The sequence below is a fragment of the Trichosurus vulpecula genome, chromosome 2, assembly GCF_011100635.1.
Source record: "Trichosurus vulpecula isolate mTriVul1 chromosome 2, mTriVul1.pri, whole genome shotgun sequence".
NCBI classification, from domain to species: Eukaryota; Metazoa; Chordata; class Mammalia; order Diprotodontia; family Phalangeridae; genus Trichosurus; species Trichosurus vulpecula.
The window spans coordinates 393,596,887-393,612,695 of record NC_050574.1 but is presented as its reverse complement, the minus strand read 5'-3'; the positions used below and the strand labels follow the sequence as shown (position 1 = coordinate 393,612,695).

General features: G+C 35.7%; 1 protein-coding gene across 1 annotated transcript in view; it reads left to right on the top strand.

The window, feature by feature from the left end:
• The window catches only part of OCA2 (OCA2 melanosomal transmembrane protein), a 625,581-nt gene that overhangs the window by 203,693 nt on the left and 406,079 nt on the right, over window positions 1-15,809 (top strand). The window contains exons 11-12 of the mRNA XM_036747301.1: window positions 6,661-6,717; window positions 9,474-9,598. Of these exons, the coding sequence (XP_036603196.1) occupies window positions 6,661-6,717; window positions 9,474-9,598 (182 nt within the window). The remainder of the gene's footprint in view (window positions 1-6,660; window positions 6,718-9,473; window positions 9,599-15,809) is intronic.

Here is a 15,809-nt window from a genome sequence, read left to right as displayed (position 1 = left end):
AGTCTGTGCTAAGTTTTCCAGCCTGTTGTTAGCTTTTTTAATATTAAGTCTGTAATACAATACATTAGCTATACCTCTCATCTGGAAATTATATATGTACCTTCTGTGTACAGAATATCCTAAAAAGTGTTTGCTACTAAAACTTAAAAACTTCAAACTGTACTAGGATGTTTGAAATACCCTATATTTGTCCAAGTATTGATAAAAATATTATGTAGGTTAGTGCCAAAGACAGAATTTTTCCATATGTCATTAAAGGAAAGTAGCTGTCAAAATTATTTTCCAAAAGTACAAATCTGACCATATCAGTTTGGAGTTCTCACCTCTAACACGTAACTACATCTTCAATCCTGGGGAAATCATTTTAATTCACAGGGTGCACAGCAAAGACTATAAGCTGTACAAAAGTGCCAATCGACATTGCTAGAGGGAGTACTTTCATTTGGCATTCTCTGCACTAATGAAACCACAGATTCGTCCTATTCAATCATACAGATTTAGTAACCTTATTTAAAAAAAAGAGAGAGATGAGATTAGTTTGGCATGCCTGTTTTAGTGAACTCATCACAATTAAAATTGATCAGTAGTTTCTAATCTAAGTGCTCCCAAAGTGTATGATTTACTCTTTCATAAGTACATTCTTCTTTTGGGGAAAATGTGCTCAAGCTCACAGAGCACATCTGGCAGAGGGATCACTCATAGTTCTTGGAAATCTACTCACTGGGGCACTAGACACTATTCCCAGCAGCTGCTATCTCAGAGATTCTGCTAGAATACCAATGAGAAGTCACAATTCTTTGGTCCAGTGAAGTTTACTAGATTCTTCTCTGGGCAATGTCTTTGTGTGTATGCGGATGGGTGGGCAGGGTAGGAGGTGAGGATCAGGGCAAGAGACCCAGACTGATGCAGAGACATAGGTCTCAGGCTTTTCTTACCTATTTCCTGATCAATTCTTCTGCAGGGGATGAGCTAGAAGGCTTCAATTCTAAGATACCAGATGCTCAAATCTCTAGTCTATGAACTAGCTTATGAATAAGTATTATCAACCAATTCAAATGCACTTCCTGTGTAACAGTGCTCCTGTTCATCTAGTAGCTTTCAAAGACAATTAAAACGATCAAGGACTTTTCTATTTATTCTGCTTTTCCTGTGTTGGCAGAAAGCTTCAGTATGCCCCTACCATGTCCATCTCCTATATCCTTTGGGTGATCTGCAATTTTAACTCATTAGAGACTATCACCTTTTTCATGTACTGACAAAATCAGATGCTTTTCTTACTGATGTAATTTTTATGGTGATTTTCCTCTTGTTACTGAATCATTTTTGTATTTCTGGTATAACTCATACTTGATCATATTGAAAGTCTTTTGAAATGATACTATAATCTGCCTATTTTATTTACATGTTTAATTAGATTAATATTTATTAGTGATATTGGTTTACCATTTTTCTTTTCCTGCTTTATTTCTATCAGGTCTGTGATCAAATAATATTTGCTTTTGAAAGCATTTCATGTAGTATAGAGGTTATTCATCCTTTTAATGAATAAATATTATGAATATTCTTTGAATATCAAATTCATTTGAAAATATTCTTGGTGCTAAGGTCTTTTATAAGACATTCAATTATTAATTCGTGTAATTGATGCTTCTGAGTTTGATTTATTTTGATTCTTTAATTCTTTTGTCACTTTGAATATTTTATAAAGTTGTAAATATTCATCCATTTCTTTAATAATCTTACTTTTGTTTTCTTTGATAGTTCTTTTTATTTCTTTTACATTTGCTGTGACTTTTCCTCATTGATTTGGTAATTTGATAATAATTTTTGCCTTTTCTGAATAAATTTTATGACTTGAAACTCAGCTTTACTAGTATTTAAGAACATAGCTTTCTTTTATTTATCAGTTCATTTATTTCATTCTTTTTTTTACTTTCTCCTTTTATTACAAATTTCCTACTTTGTTTTTAGTGTCTTAATTTGTTCATTTTTCTAATTTTAAACTGAAGACAATTTATTATTTTTCTTTGTTGTGGATGAAGGATTCAATTGTCATGCATTATCAGAATGCTCGTTATATCCCTTGGTTTTAGTTAACTCTTCATTGTTGATAGGAGTCCAGAATTGGAGCATAGATATATCGGGAATGACTGTGCTGCAAAAGCAATAGGAATCAATAAAACTTAATTCTTAAAATTTCTCTACAGATGAAGGGTATGCATTTGTCTCTGAGTACTACTTTGCATGTATTTGGTGAATTCTGATATTTTGTATCAATATTGTTACTTTTAAGGATTTTATTATAATTTCAATATTTTGTTAAATCCAGGAATTATTCAATGAATAGTTAACTTTTGTGTAGATCTGTATCTTTTGATCAGATTTTCACTGTTGATTGCTTTTTAAAAATTACTTTATCACCCATAATGCAACATTAAATATTTTGATCTTTCTTAATTTGTTCAAAACTTTTTTTACATGATAACATTTAGTGATTTTTCCATGTAAAGTTGAAACACAATATAGTTACTACCTTTTTATTTAATTCTTTCTGTTATCTGTCAAATCCAATTTTCTTAGCATTTTATTCATCTTAATTTCTTGTTATTAATTTTATTTCGATTATCAGATTCTAAAAGTAAGATACTAAACCTTCCCACTATCAAAATTTATGTTACCAATTATTTTTGGAAATTGTTTTCCAATTATTTTTTCTTTGTATACTGTAGTTGTCAAACTCAACATGTTCAAAATAGAACTTATTATCCCCCACACTCTCCTCTCTTCCCAAATTTCCCTATTACTCTCAAGGGGATCACCATGTTCCAAGTCACCCAAGCTTGAAATAGTGTTCTTTGCCTTGATTCCTTACTCTTCACTCACTTTACATATCCAATTTTTTTCCAAGTCTTGTTTCTACCTTAATATCATATGTATGTATGTATGTATATATATATGTACATACATATATACATGTATATCTATACACACATATGTATTGGGCAGCTAGGTGGTATAATGGATAGCATACCAGCCCTGAAGTCAGGAAGACTCATCTCCTTGAGTTCAAATCTGGCCTCAGACTCTTACTAGCTGTGTGAATCTGAGAAATCACTTAACCTTGTATGCTTATGTTTCCTCATCTGTAAAATGATCTGAAGAAGGAATTGGCAACCACTCCAACATCATTGCCAAGAAAACCCCAAATGGGATCACAAAGTCAAGACAGGACTGAAATGACTCAACAACAACAACAAATTTTATATGTGTGTGGATACACATACACACATCTATCTATCTAATCTATCTATCTATTTATCTATCTATCTATCTATCTATCTATCTATCTATCTATCTATCTATCTTCCCTTTGCTCCAGTCACATAGCTACTACTCTGGTAACCTTCCTCATCACCTCATATCTCAACCATTGCAGTAAATTTGTTGTTGGTCTCCCTGCCTGTTTCAACAATCTGGCTAGCAGCTGTTGTGGGGGTAAAAGACCAACACAAGCCCAACAACAAGAATGCTGCCAAAGCCCAGGTTCTTTTAATCTACTTTACTAAGGAAAACAATGTTAGGGAGTTAACAAGCTTATTTTAATGCAGTATACAAATATCATTCACATATTTCAGGGGAAAAAGCCAGCACCTGAACTTCAGAACAAATACAAAGTACAAACATTGACAGACAGACCTTGTCTGATTCAAATCCCAATACATAGTTACCAGAGTTTAACAAAGTCCCAGCTTCTGGGTTTATGAGCTGGAGGGCTCTTAGCTACAGCTGCCCAAAGTCTCCATGCCATGAAGAGTGAGAGCCCCGCCCAAATGGCTCTGTCTTCTCTTCTTATAGCATTTCAGATGTCATCAAACATCATCTGAATGACCAGAACTTAGGCTCCTATGATTGGCTCTTGAGTTAGCACCTCCCCTTAGGACCCTGGGAGGTTCACACCCACATAGGTTTAGCACCTAATAGGGGTTAGAGACTGGGGCTTAGCACTTAGTAAGACTCAATGAAATACACCGAATTAATCAAAGGAAGCAAAAGCCAAACTCTTCAAGGGCACTTGGTTGAACTGAGTGCTAAGAGCCCATTTTGCTTACCAACACACTGTCATATGTCTCTTCCTCCCTCCAGTCCATCATCCACTTAGCTCTCAAAGTGATCTTCCTAAAGCATAAGTCTGACCATTTTATCCCTTCTTCAAAAAACACTAGTAGTTGCACATTGCCTCTAGGATATAAAAGAAAAATCCTTGGTTTGGCTTTTAAAACCCTTTGTAATCTGGGCCCTTTCTACCTTTCTAGTCTTCTTACACCTCACTCCCCTCCAGGTACTCTGACCTTTTTCCTCTTGCTCACAGACAACACTTCATCTCAGGGCCCTGTCCCTTTTCAATGGTTGCCCGTTGTTTCTACCTCCCGGCTTGCTTCAAAACTCAACCCAAAACCCAACGTTTGCAATCTCCTTTATTGAAGCCCACCTATTTCCAGTGGCTGTCCTCTGAGATTACTTCCCATTTATTCTGTCTCTATCTTGTATGTATATAGTTGTCTCCCCTATTATACTGTAAATTCCTTGAGAGCAGAGTCTTATTCCTTTCTTTGTATCCTCAGCACATAGCATAGTGCCTGGCACAGAATAGGCAATTAAAATGTTTTTTTTTGACAGGCTGATCAGGAAATGCTTCACATAGGACATGATATCTGAGTTGAATATTAAAATAAGTTAAGATTCTAACAAGTAGAAGTGAGGAAGAAATATACATATGTATATATGTATATATATACATATATACATACACACACTGTGGGGGTCAGGCTACATAGAACAAAGATGGGAGATGAAATTTCAAGTTTGGGAAAAGTTAGTCTTGGTAAATTGGACTTATCTTCTACCATTCTTTGTTTAAATTTTAAATTATTTGATACAGAAACAGTATTTTCCTTATCTTATCAGTACTAATAGTTCCCCAAATTTAATAGCCATCATCCCAATGAACAAAGTTTCTCTATTTTGTGCTAATAACTATATTTTTTGTGAAAACTTCACCCTTTCCTCTCTTGTTTACTTTAGGAATTTCTCTGTGAGATTGCCTTTTCTCCCTCAAAAATCTCTAGTGACCAAAGAGAACTCAATCCTCTATTCCTTTTCTGGTCTTCTCCCTCAAGCCCAATTTTTTCATTCACTTATTAGTTAGCCAATGTGATACTACATTATTTTTAATCTCCTATGATGATTGTATTGAGATAGTAACTAATTAATCAAAATTATAAATTATCTATTGATTATAACAATTGACCCAGGGCTATTCCAAAAGTTCAGTGCTCTTGCTGGTTTTTCATATCATACAGTGCTCTGAGATTAATCCTCCATTGTATGATTTGTTCAGAGTAATCTTGAATTTTAATTTTGAGATTTTATTTTTTAATATAATTCTTAGTTTTGGGGGGAAGTTTATCTGGGAATAAAATTCTGCATATCAATTATCAGTATATTATATTTCAATTTCTTGTTTTTGTGGAAAAAAACTATGAAATTTTGAATTTTCATTTCTGGATGATCTTCCTGTTTGCTTATGATTTCTTGTTATTTTAATGTTGAAACATGACAATTATATAAACACACACACACACGTATATGAATTTTGGTTTTACCCATGTTGGTTTTTTATGAACCCCATCCATTTGTAAACTATTCCTCATTTTGATTATCTCTGAGAAATTTTCTTATATTATTTCCAGAAATATTGGTCATGATATTTTCTTCTTTATATTGTTGGGAAGTCTGGTAATTTAAAAATATCTAGTCTCTGATCTGTCTTACACATCTGTCACTCTTTTCCACAAAGCTTCAATACAATTTTTTTCAATATAGTGATTTTCTGGGTTTGTTTTTCTGCTTCTACTTTTCTTTCAACCATTCTTTCCTCAAGTAAAATAGTTCTATTTTTTCAGTTAGCTCATTGATTTATAAATATGTATACATGCACATATATATACATACATATATGTGAATATACATGATTTTTAAAAGGAGAATTTTAAAATACCCATGGATATTAAATACATATTAAAATGTATACGTAAATATATTTATTTATAATTACTATGAAGAAATATTAAATAAAATATTAAACATGTAAATATTTTAAAAAACATATCTTTTCACCCATTGGTATTTCTAAACTCTTCACTGTCATGTTCATCATGTAATGCTATTTCTTAGTTGCATTATATTTTATTTTTATGGATTGAGTTTGTATTGTGCTGAATTTGTCTCAGTAACAATTTTTTCCATTCTTTAGGGTTTTCTAAGGACACTCTCATGTTGTCTGCAAATACAAGTTTATCTTCCACTTTTCTAATGATTGTTCTTTCAATTTCTTTTTCTTCCTTTACTGCTATAGTTCATATTGCCAATTCTGTTAAATAGTAATAGTGACAGTGAAAATTCTTGTTTCACTTGTTTTTAGTGTTAAGGAGTTTTTAGTGTTTCTCCATTCCAGATAATATTAGCTCTTGGTATTAGAGAAAAACTTGGGTCACAAAGAAATTTTCATTCCTCTGTTCTTAAATTTTTTTAAACATATAAATGAAAGTTGAATTTAGAAACACCTTTGCTTTGATCATGTGTTTTCTTTTTCACCCATAGATGATCTTAGTGGCCATATTTTCAGAAACTGGATTTTTTGACTATTGCGCAGTTAAGGTAAGTTTTCTGTAGAATTTAGAAATCACGTATATTCCTGTATTCATGGAGCTACATTTAGCAAATACAATTGCCCTTTGCAAACAAATCACCAAGAAAAACTACATATTTTCTGAAAAACTGCATATTTTCTGAATTGTTTCTTTGAGAATAGTGAGCAGACACCATTGGGAAGAATTTCATGGTCCTTATGACTGTGTGTGCTCACTAATAACCAGAGATGTAGATAAAGGCATGCATGCTTGGGTTAAATGGTTTGTGTAATTTTATTTCAGTAGGTAAGTTGAGATGGACACAGCTATACATATTTTTTGCTTTTCTTTTGTGATATAAAACATGACAAGTCATCCATTTCTGATAACTATACTGTTTAGTAAAGTAATTTTTGTGATGGCTTTCTACACTGTGCATTCTTAAGGTTCATTTCTAGTGGCTTTAGTGTGGGTGAAGCCACAGAAAATCACAGGTCTACCCTCATTATACTTACAAATGATTGAGCAATGATATTGCCAGTTTTCCTTTGGTAAATTATTATAATTTTTATTTTTAAGCTGACCTTTTTGATTCCCAGAAAAAACTAAAAGTTCTGAAGGTAACATTAATTGGAATGTGTAAAGGGTGTGAGACCAGGAAGCAAGAAGCATGATTAATTTATTTATTGCAGAAATATTTATTGAGCACCTACTAAATACAAGAAAATAGCAAGCTTCTCTAAAGGAAGCTTAGTTCTTTTCCTACTGTTCTGGTGAATGGCAGGGAGTAAAAGGTTATGCTAGAAATGTCTATAGAATGCAGTAGTAAGGAAATCATGGACATAATGGAACATCTAAGTTTCTCTAGAGCTCTGATTTGCCCTCATCAGAGAATGTGAGGACACTGACATCTGTGGCATATGATCTTTGTTGAGGGACATAGGTTGCATTCCCCAGATTTTTAAATTGGATCATTTGTATAGTCAAAGGCTGAATTAGGCTGGCACAGGTTATATAGAATATGGACTGGTTAGAGTTTAGGAACTATGCATCTGACTATTTAGAAGTGAATCAAACATTTATCCTCCTACAATAATTTTGACTCAATGGCAAACCACTCCAGTATCTTTGCCAAGAAAACCCCAAATGGGATCATGAAGAGTTGGACACAACTGAACAACTGTACAAAAACATTTAGTACATTTTTAGGACCTTAGGATTATAAATTTAGAACTGGAATGGATGATAACTCCATATTGCCTATAAAATAAAATCACCTTATGTAAACCTCTCAGCATGGCATATTAAGACCATTCTTAATCTGTCTCCAACAAACCTTTTTATCCATAAGGTAGCTATATTGTACTGTAGTTCTTTTCACCTACTCTATTTTCTAGCTAAATGGGATGACTAGCTATTCTCTGATCTCATCTTATTATCTCCTGTTCCCTCTATCTGTATCTACTGACATCCTTCTCAACCTTCAAGGTCTATCTCAAATGCAACCTTTTCTCAGAAACCATCTCTGATCATCCTATATGAAACTTCCTTAGTTTTTCTCATAGTATCTGGTCTGGACTTCTCCTTTGATGTTATCACATTTTACCTTTTATCATACTTATTTGCATATGACTAATACCCCTTTTAAATCAAGTCCAGTCAGGTAGCATTTATTAAGCACTTAGTATGTGCCAGGCAGCTAGGTGACAAAGTGTATAGAGTGCCAGGCCTAGAGTCAGGAAGACTCCATCTTTGTGAGTTCAAATCTGGCCTCAGATACTTACTGGCTAGGTGACCCTGGGCAAGTCAGTTAACACTGTTTGGTTCAGTTTCCTCATGTGTAAAACGAGCTGGCGAAGGAAATGGCAAACTACTATAGTATTTTTGCCAAGAAAATCCCAAATGGGGTCACAAGGAGCTGGACACAATCAAAATGACTGAGCAACAACAAAAATGCACCAGGCATTGTATTAAGTGGTGGGATATAAAGAAAAGACACTCAGAAAACAAAACAAAACAAAACAAATCCAAGTGCTTATTCTTAAGGAGTTCACAATCTGATTAGGGAGACAACATGATTGTTAGCTCACTGAAGGCAGTGAGCTAATTGCTGTGCTGGTTTTTTTTTTAATATTTGTTTCTCTAGTACCTAACCTTGCCTTAAATAGGGTTAGAACTTAAATTGTGTTGAATTAAAATGAGTTAAATCATCATGGTGCTTTGCAGTTGAGAACTTTATATACCCCTCAATTCTTACAACTCTGTGAGGAAGTTAAAATTAGTCATTTTATCGAGGGAAAAACACAGGCTTGGGACATAAAATAAATTAGAGAAAGTTAGGTGGCCCAGTGAATAAAGGGTTGAGCCTGGAGTCATGAAGACCTGAATTCAAATACAGCCTCAGACACTCTCCAGCTGTGTGATTCTGGACAAGTCACCCCTGTTTGCCTCAGTTTCTTTAGCTATAAAATGAGGTTAATAATAGCACCTACTTCCCAGGGTTGTTGTAAGGATGAAATGAGTAAAGTACTATAGTACTTTGAGTAAAGTCTTGAGTAAAATATTGTAAAGTGCTAAGCACTGGCACCCTCTAGGCACCATGAAAATGCTAGTTATTATTATTATTATTTAAATGGGAAAATAAGATTAGACACTGGGCCAGATGATTTTCTATTATACCCTACTGCCTCTCATGAAAACTTGTCTCTGTAAATGAAATCAATTATGTATTCAAGGAAGTCACTAATTGCTGGGGGCTTTTCTTTTGGTATTTGTGTTCATTAGGCATACTGGTTGTCTCGAGGCAGAGTGTGGGCCATGATCCTCATTCTGTGTCTCATCGCTGCATTCCTTTCAGCATTTTTGGACAATGTCACTACAATGCTGCTCTTTACACCTGTTACCATAAGGTAAGCAATGTAACTATTTACTTTTAGTAAGGTCAGCTTTAGGAGTGATTGGGCTGAAAATTTTTGATCTTGAGGCAGATCAAAAATGAGAATGACCTAAAAATTTCAAATTCTAAATAATTGGATATCAATGCATGGTTCTTGTATCCACCTTGTTTCTCATATACTAATAAAATGCAAGTTCCTTGAGGACAAGGACTATTTTATTTTTTGTCTTTCTGTTGCCAGTAACATTTATGAGCTTGAAGTGTGCAAGGCACTTAATCAATTTTTGTTGATTGCTGGATTATTACCTTGTAATGTACCAGATGCAATAATGCTTTGATACTTTAGACCTATGATATCTCAGAGGTTGGTAATCCCTCCAATGATATACTGAAGATGATATACTGGGCAACTCTTTGTCCTCTCATAAATTTGTCATGAAAACTCAATGCACACAAGATCTCCAAGTTAAAGGTTTTATTTTTTGCAAAAATTTATCTCTCAAGGACATAGAGTAATCAGGAAATAGATGTTATCTTTGGTATACACTGATCTTGGGAGGCGAAATTGAAAAAAAGGGGGGGGAATGTGGCTAGCCAAGGAAACGCAGGGGAGATTTCTGGGTTTGGGAAACGGCAAATTTATATCTTTGAAGCAAAAAGAAAGAATTTCAGGGGACCGTCTGGCTAGGATAAGTTGATTAACTGGAGGCAAGCTATGGTGAGACAGGCTGAGGGCTGAGATATGACACTGAGCTTGCAAAAGATTGTAACAACAGTGTTGCTAGCAGCTACTGTGGCTGTGTAAGACCAACAACAAGAGCACACAGAAGGGCTGCCAACACAAGTTCTTTGATCTGCTTTTCTAAGGAAAGCAACTTTAAGGGGTTAACAATCTCAGTTTAATTAAACACACATGTATCATACACTTAGTTCAGGGGGAAAAGATCAGCCCCCTGAACTTCAGAGAGAATACAAACAGAAATTACAAGCATACATTATAAATAGAGCAAATAACACAAACCAATCCATCCATAGCAATACATAGTTACCAGAGAAGCACCAACATCTATCCGTCTGGGTTACCAAAGCCTGGGGGTCTATTTCAATAGCTTACCCATAGTTTTGTTACTCTTTCGATGAGTGTACCCCCCAAAATCAAATGCTAATCTTCCAGTACATATACCCTGTTCAGGACCCTGAGGGCTAGGGGCTCACCATCTAGGGTGTGAGAAATCACTAACACCAGACTGTGGGAAAGCTCTCAAATGGCTGGTACCACGTTGCATACAATTCAATGAGTCTTGATTGTCTTAGTGCTGAGAAACATTTCAAGACAAAAAAAGATCCCACTTTACCTTCCCCATTCAAACAAAGGCCAGGCTCATTAAAGGCACTTAAGAGCAGCAAAAAAATCCTGTCCTGATTACCACTACAAAGATGCAACTGACCTGGAGAAAGTAGAGTGTAAAACAAACAAGAAAAACCTTTTCTCTCCTTTGCTTGTGGTTGTCATCATTCTGGCCCCCAACCATTTGGTAAGTGTGGTCCTTTGCCTTGCTAAGACATCAGACCTTCCTTGATGACAGCACTCAATAATCCATGGAGATGCTTCTTTGCCATTTACTACAGCTCAATTTCAAGTTATGTATGCTAAAATACTTTGCCTTTTTCCTTCAGCAGTACTTTCCGTGCCTCTTTTGAATCCCTTTAAAGAAAGGTAGTTTTAAAGACCTCATTTCTTGGCCCTTCTAGAGGTCTTCATTTGGGTCACTTTGCTCTAATTCCATTCTACTACCAGAAACTGTCTAATGTAGTGGCAAGAGCCTTAGATTTGGAATTATATGACCTGTGTTCAAATCCCAGCCCTGATGTTTACTAGCTCTGTGTCTATGCACAGCTCATTTAACCTTTCTGAGTCTCAGTTTCCTTATTTGTAAAATGAGGATATGAATATTTGCATAAATAATAATATGGTTAGCGTTTAGGTAGAATTTTTAGGTTTAAAAAGTCTTTTTTCTATGTTATCTCATCTAATCCTCCAAATAACCCTGTGAAGTAGGTGCTGTTTATCATCCCCCCTTTAACAGATAAGTAAATGGAGGCTGAGAAAGATATAATGCCATGTCCAGGGTTGCCTAGCTAGTAAATACTTGAGGCAGAATTTGGATTCAGGTGTTCCTGCCTCCAAGCGCAGCACTCTTTCCACTAAGCCACTTATTTGCTTCAGGCTATCTCACAAGTTTGTAAGGGCAGCTAGGTGCCATTGTGGATAGAGCCCTGGGCCTATAGGTGGGAAGAACTAAGTTCAAATCTGGCTTCAGACACTTACTAGCTGTGTGACCCTGGAAAAGTCACTTAAGCCTGTTTGCCTTAGTTTATTCACCTGTAAAATGAGCTGGTGAATAAAATGGCAAGCCACTCTAGTATCTGTCAATGAAACCCCAAATGAGGTCATGCAAAGTCAGACACAACTGAAATAACTGAACAACCATAACAACGTCTCGTAAGGTTGTAAACAAAATGTTTCATGTAAATATGAGCTATTATTAATATCTCTGCTATCATTACCATTACTTTATATCATGCCTATTTTGTATATATTTTCAGTTGCATGTTCTCTGAGGGCCAGAGCTATGTTGTTCTCCAACTTTGTATCATCAGTGCCTGGCATGTTGCCTTCCATATAGTAGATACTTAATAAACGTTTGTTGAATTTGTTCTTGAATTGATGGGGGAAGTCCAGGATCAGTAAGGTAGAAAGGAAAGTATTAATGACAAAGGAAAAGTATTAATCTTAACATCTGGATTTGGCTTTAGTTTTACCACTAGATTATCTGAATGACTGTGACCTATATAGTCCCCGGTTGCCAACCTTCAACATTAAATCTCCTTACCTACTTCAAGAGTGTGATGGGAGACTTTGGAGGACTTTCCCAGAATCAGATATTTTGAAAGACCTTTCTGGGATGATGGAGAATACTTGGGCTGGCCTATGTGTAAAGTTTTAGTAAAACTCGCTTTATTGGAGATTCTAGTGACTATGAGGAGGGACCTATGCCAAAAATTTTGGGGTACCATGTCAGGAAAGCAGACTGAAGACAGCAAGATGAGAATATATGGACCAGGGAAAGCAAGGAGACAATCAAATTAAGAGTAGATTGAATCTGAGATTAAGCCTAATTGTTTTTTTTGCAGCTGGTTAAAGTGAAGTTCCTAGTGCATAGTGCTGGGAAAATATTCACCCAGAGTTTAAATTGCATCCCCTTTCCATTTCAACCCCCTTAATACTGGCTACAAGTATGGTCTGAGGAAGGGAGAAAGAGATGAGTCTAGTTTTGAGGCCTGTTGAAGCCTTTTTATCTTGTTGGCATGTTTATTTGTATTTCTGTGTTAGTAGATACTGCTATTAAATTACATGCCCATTCATTATCAGTGGTTTTTTTCTAAATTTATAAATGATTGGATTAAGATTGAGAGAGGGGAAGCTAATCCATGTGAGAAGAGATACCTGGTTTTATTCTAGGATGGAGATGAGCCAGAAAAAGCTTCTGCAATTTTGGTAATTTATTGAGAATATTTCGAAGCATAAACTAGACTTCCTTCAAAAAAAAGAGAAAGGGAAACACACAGGCAATAATTTATAAGATAAGATGTTAGAGAGTTGTGAGGGCTGGTTTAGTTATCTCAAAATACATCTTGTGTTACATACCTATATCTCATAATAAACACCTGTTTGACCATGGAGTGGTGTTGCTTCCTCTAGCTTGAAAATGCTGGCAGCTAGGCACTCTTGAGTAGAGAGCTAATCAGCAACAGAAGGAGCTTCAAGGGGATCTAAATCCTCTAAAATTCTCAGTGAGCAGGTGCTTTCACATTTCCTAACTCAACTCTGCATTGGCAGTTTCTCACCGTGTCAGTTAAAGAATATAGACAATACAGATTTATCTCATCAAACTGGGTCTCAATACACTATCCTAGTGGGAAATGCCTCCCTTCTCCCAGGGTCTGTGATATCTCACCGAACCCTAGTCAGATAAACGATGCACCATGGAGTAAGCCTCTAAGCAATTCAAAGAACATTTCTTCTTTATATAGTTTTTACTTTTAGGCATTAGCATGTCTAAAAGGAATAGCCAGTCAATGTATAATAGAACAACTCCTGCATGACTACATGGGTCAGACCTAGCCTGACCCATAACTAGTATATAGGTTTGCTCCAAATTCAAAAGTTAAGAAAGGCACAGTTGAAGTTCCTCTTAGACCTAGGCCTCCCATCCATCCAACATGAGCAAGCATGGTGGAGGAAACAGAAAAGAATTATATAAGATGGGAAGACATATATGGGTTTCAATCTACATTGTCAGAAGGAATGTCAACATTGATGAGATCGCACACAGAGTATTGCTGTAATCTTCATGTAAAGAACCAAAAGTTATTAGTAGCTCTTCAGAAATCTGAGGTCTTGGTAAAGGAATGTGATATAGAAACAAGACTTTTTTTAAAAATTTAAGATGATGAGAGAAACATTGACTTTTGAGAACTCTAATGCAGCTTTATCAGGCTATCGTTAGTTTTATAGTTATAATTAGCCAGACAATTACTATTATGATTATTTTTAGAAGGAAAATAGGACTTACATATTTATATATTTGGATGTCTACCATGCTGGGCTCTTTCCTTTCTTCAATTGTTAGGCTTCTTGCCCCTTGTCTATAACTTTGCAGATGTAATTGCATGCTGTCATTACTGTGGAGATGAAATAGACCAAAAAATTCTCCTACTTTTCTGATAATAAAGATTAATAGCTGGATTTAGTTCCCTATCACTCTGGGGGCATAAAACACTGTATGACTTCCTGGAGCACAGTATTTGTTAGTGGTAAACATCCTTAAATCCACCTCCCTAATGCCCCCAGCTGTGAGAGAGGAACACATGAAACACTAGACTGAATCAGACCAATGAGGCATCTGGGTCGTTATTCTGTTTCTGACAGTGACATTAAGGGATGCTGCCATCAATTTCAAAAGTTGAGGATGCACACAAAACATCCCTACCTTCTCTTTAGCTCCATCTTGGAGTTTGTCTGAACAGTGAATTTGTTTCACGAATTTGTGTGGGCATTATCTTTTTAGCATATCCTATCTCTGAAAGTAGGGGATTTCATCAGTTCTCTCTCTCTGTCTCTGTCTCTCTCTCTCTCTGTCTCTCTCTCTCTGTCTCTCTCTCTCTCTCTATTTTTCTCTCTCTCTCTTTTTACCTCTAATGCATGGCAGCATTTCTATTGGCTTATCTAAGAACTCTATGTCTCAATGCCAAGAGATACTTGCTCTCTCATCCTGATATTAAAGTCAGTAAACAAGTATATGTTTTCTCTTTTCAAACTAAGCACAATTTTATGAACCTTAAGCCTTTAAGTTGTACAATATTGATATTTTTTAGCCTAAACTCATACCAGATGTTTAACTGTGTCTTGAAGTAGGTCCTGTTTCTGCCTGAAGCTTTGCACAAACTTTCTCTAATATGCATTTTTAAAACATTTGACAGGTTTTTTACTTTTCCACGGATTGTGGTTTTTATGACTTCAGTAGGTCTTCATTTTTTTTAAAGAAAAGGCTGTTTATAACCAATGCATGATCACTGGAACAGTAGGTAGTAATTTCTGTCTGTTTGTTGGTTTTTTGTGTGTGACTTCTTCCAAGGACCATGGTTCAATTCCTTTCTAGGACTTTGTTGCTCAGATTCCTACTGTTGTTGGTGGTTTAGTGTCCTGGAATTAGGTTTGGAGATAAGTTATATAAAAGGGTGAGGAGACAAAAACTTAAATGACTTCAGACTGACTGTGCTATTCCTAGAAACCATCCTAGGTTTCTTGCTAAGGATCTTGATGCCCCTGAAGATGAATCACTAATTCATCCTGGAGATGAAAGGGAGACTACAAGACCTCACCAGGTCTATTTTCCAGGTTGTTTCCATCATGTCCAACTCTTTATGACCCCATTTGGGGTTTTCTTGGCAAAGATATTGGAGTGGTTTGCTATTTCCTTCTTCAACTCGTTTTCCAGATGAGGAAACCACGGCAAACAGGGTTAAGTGACTTGCCCAGGGTCACACAGCTAGTAAGTATCTGAGGTTGGATTTGAACTCAGATCTTCCTGACTCTAGGTCCAGTGCTCTATTCGCTGTGCAACCTATCTGCCCATACAATAAAGCTCTAGCTTTTCCAG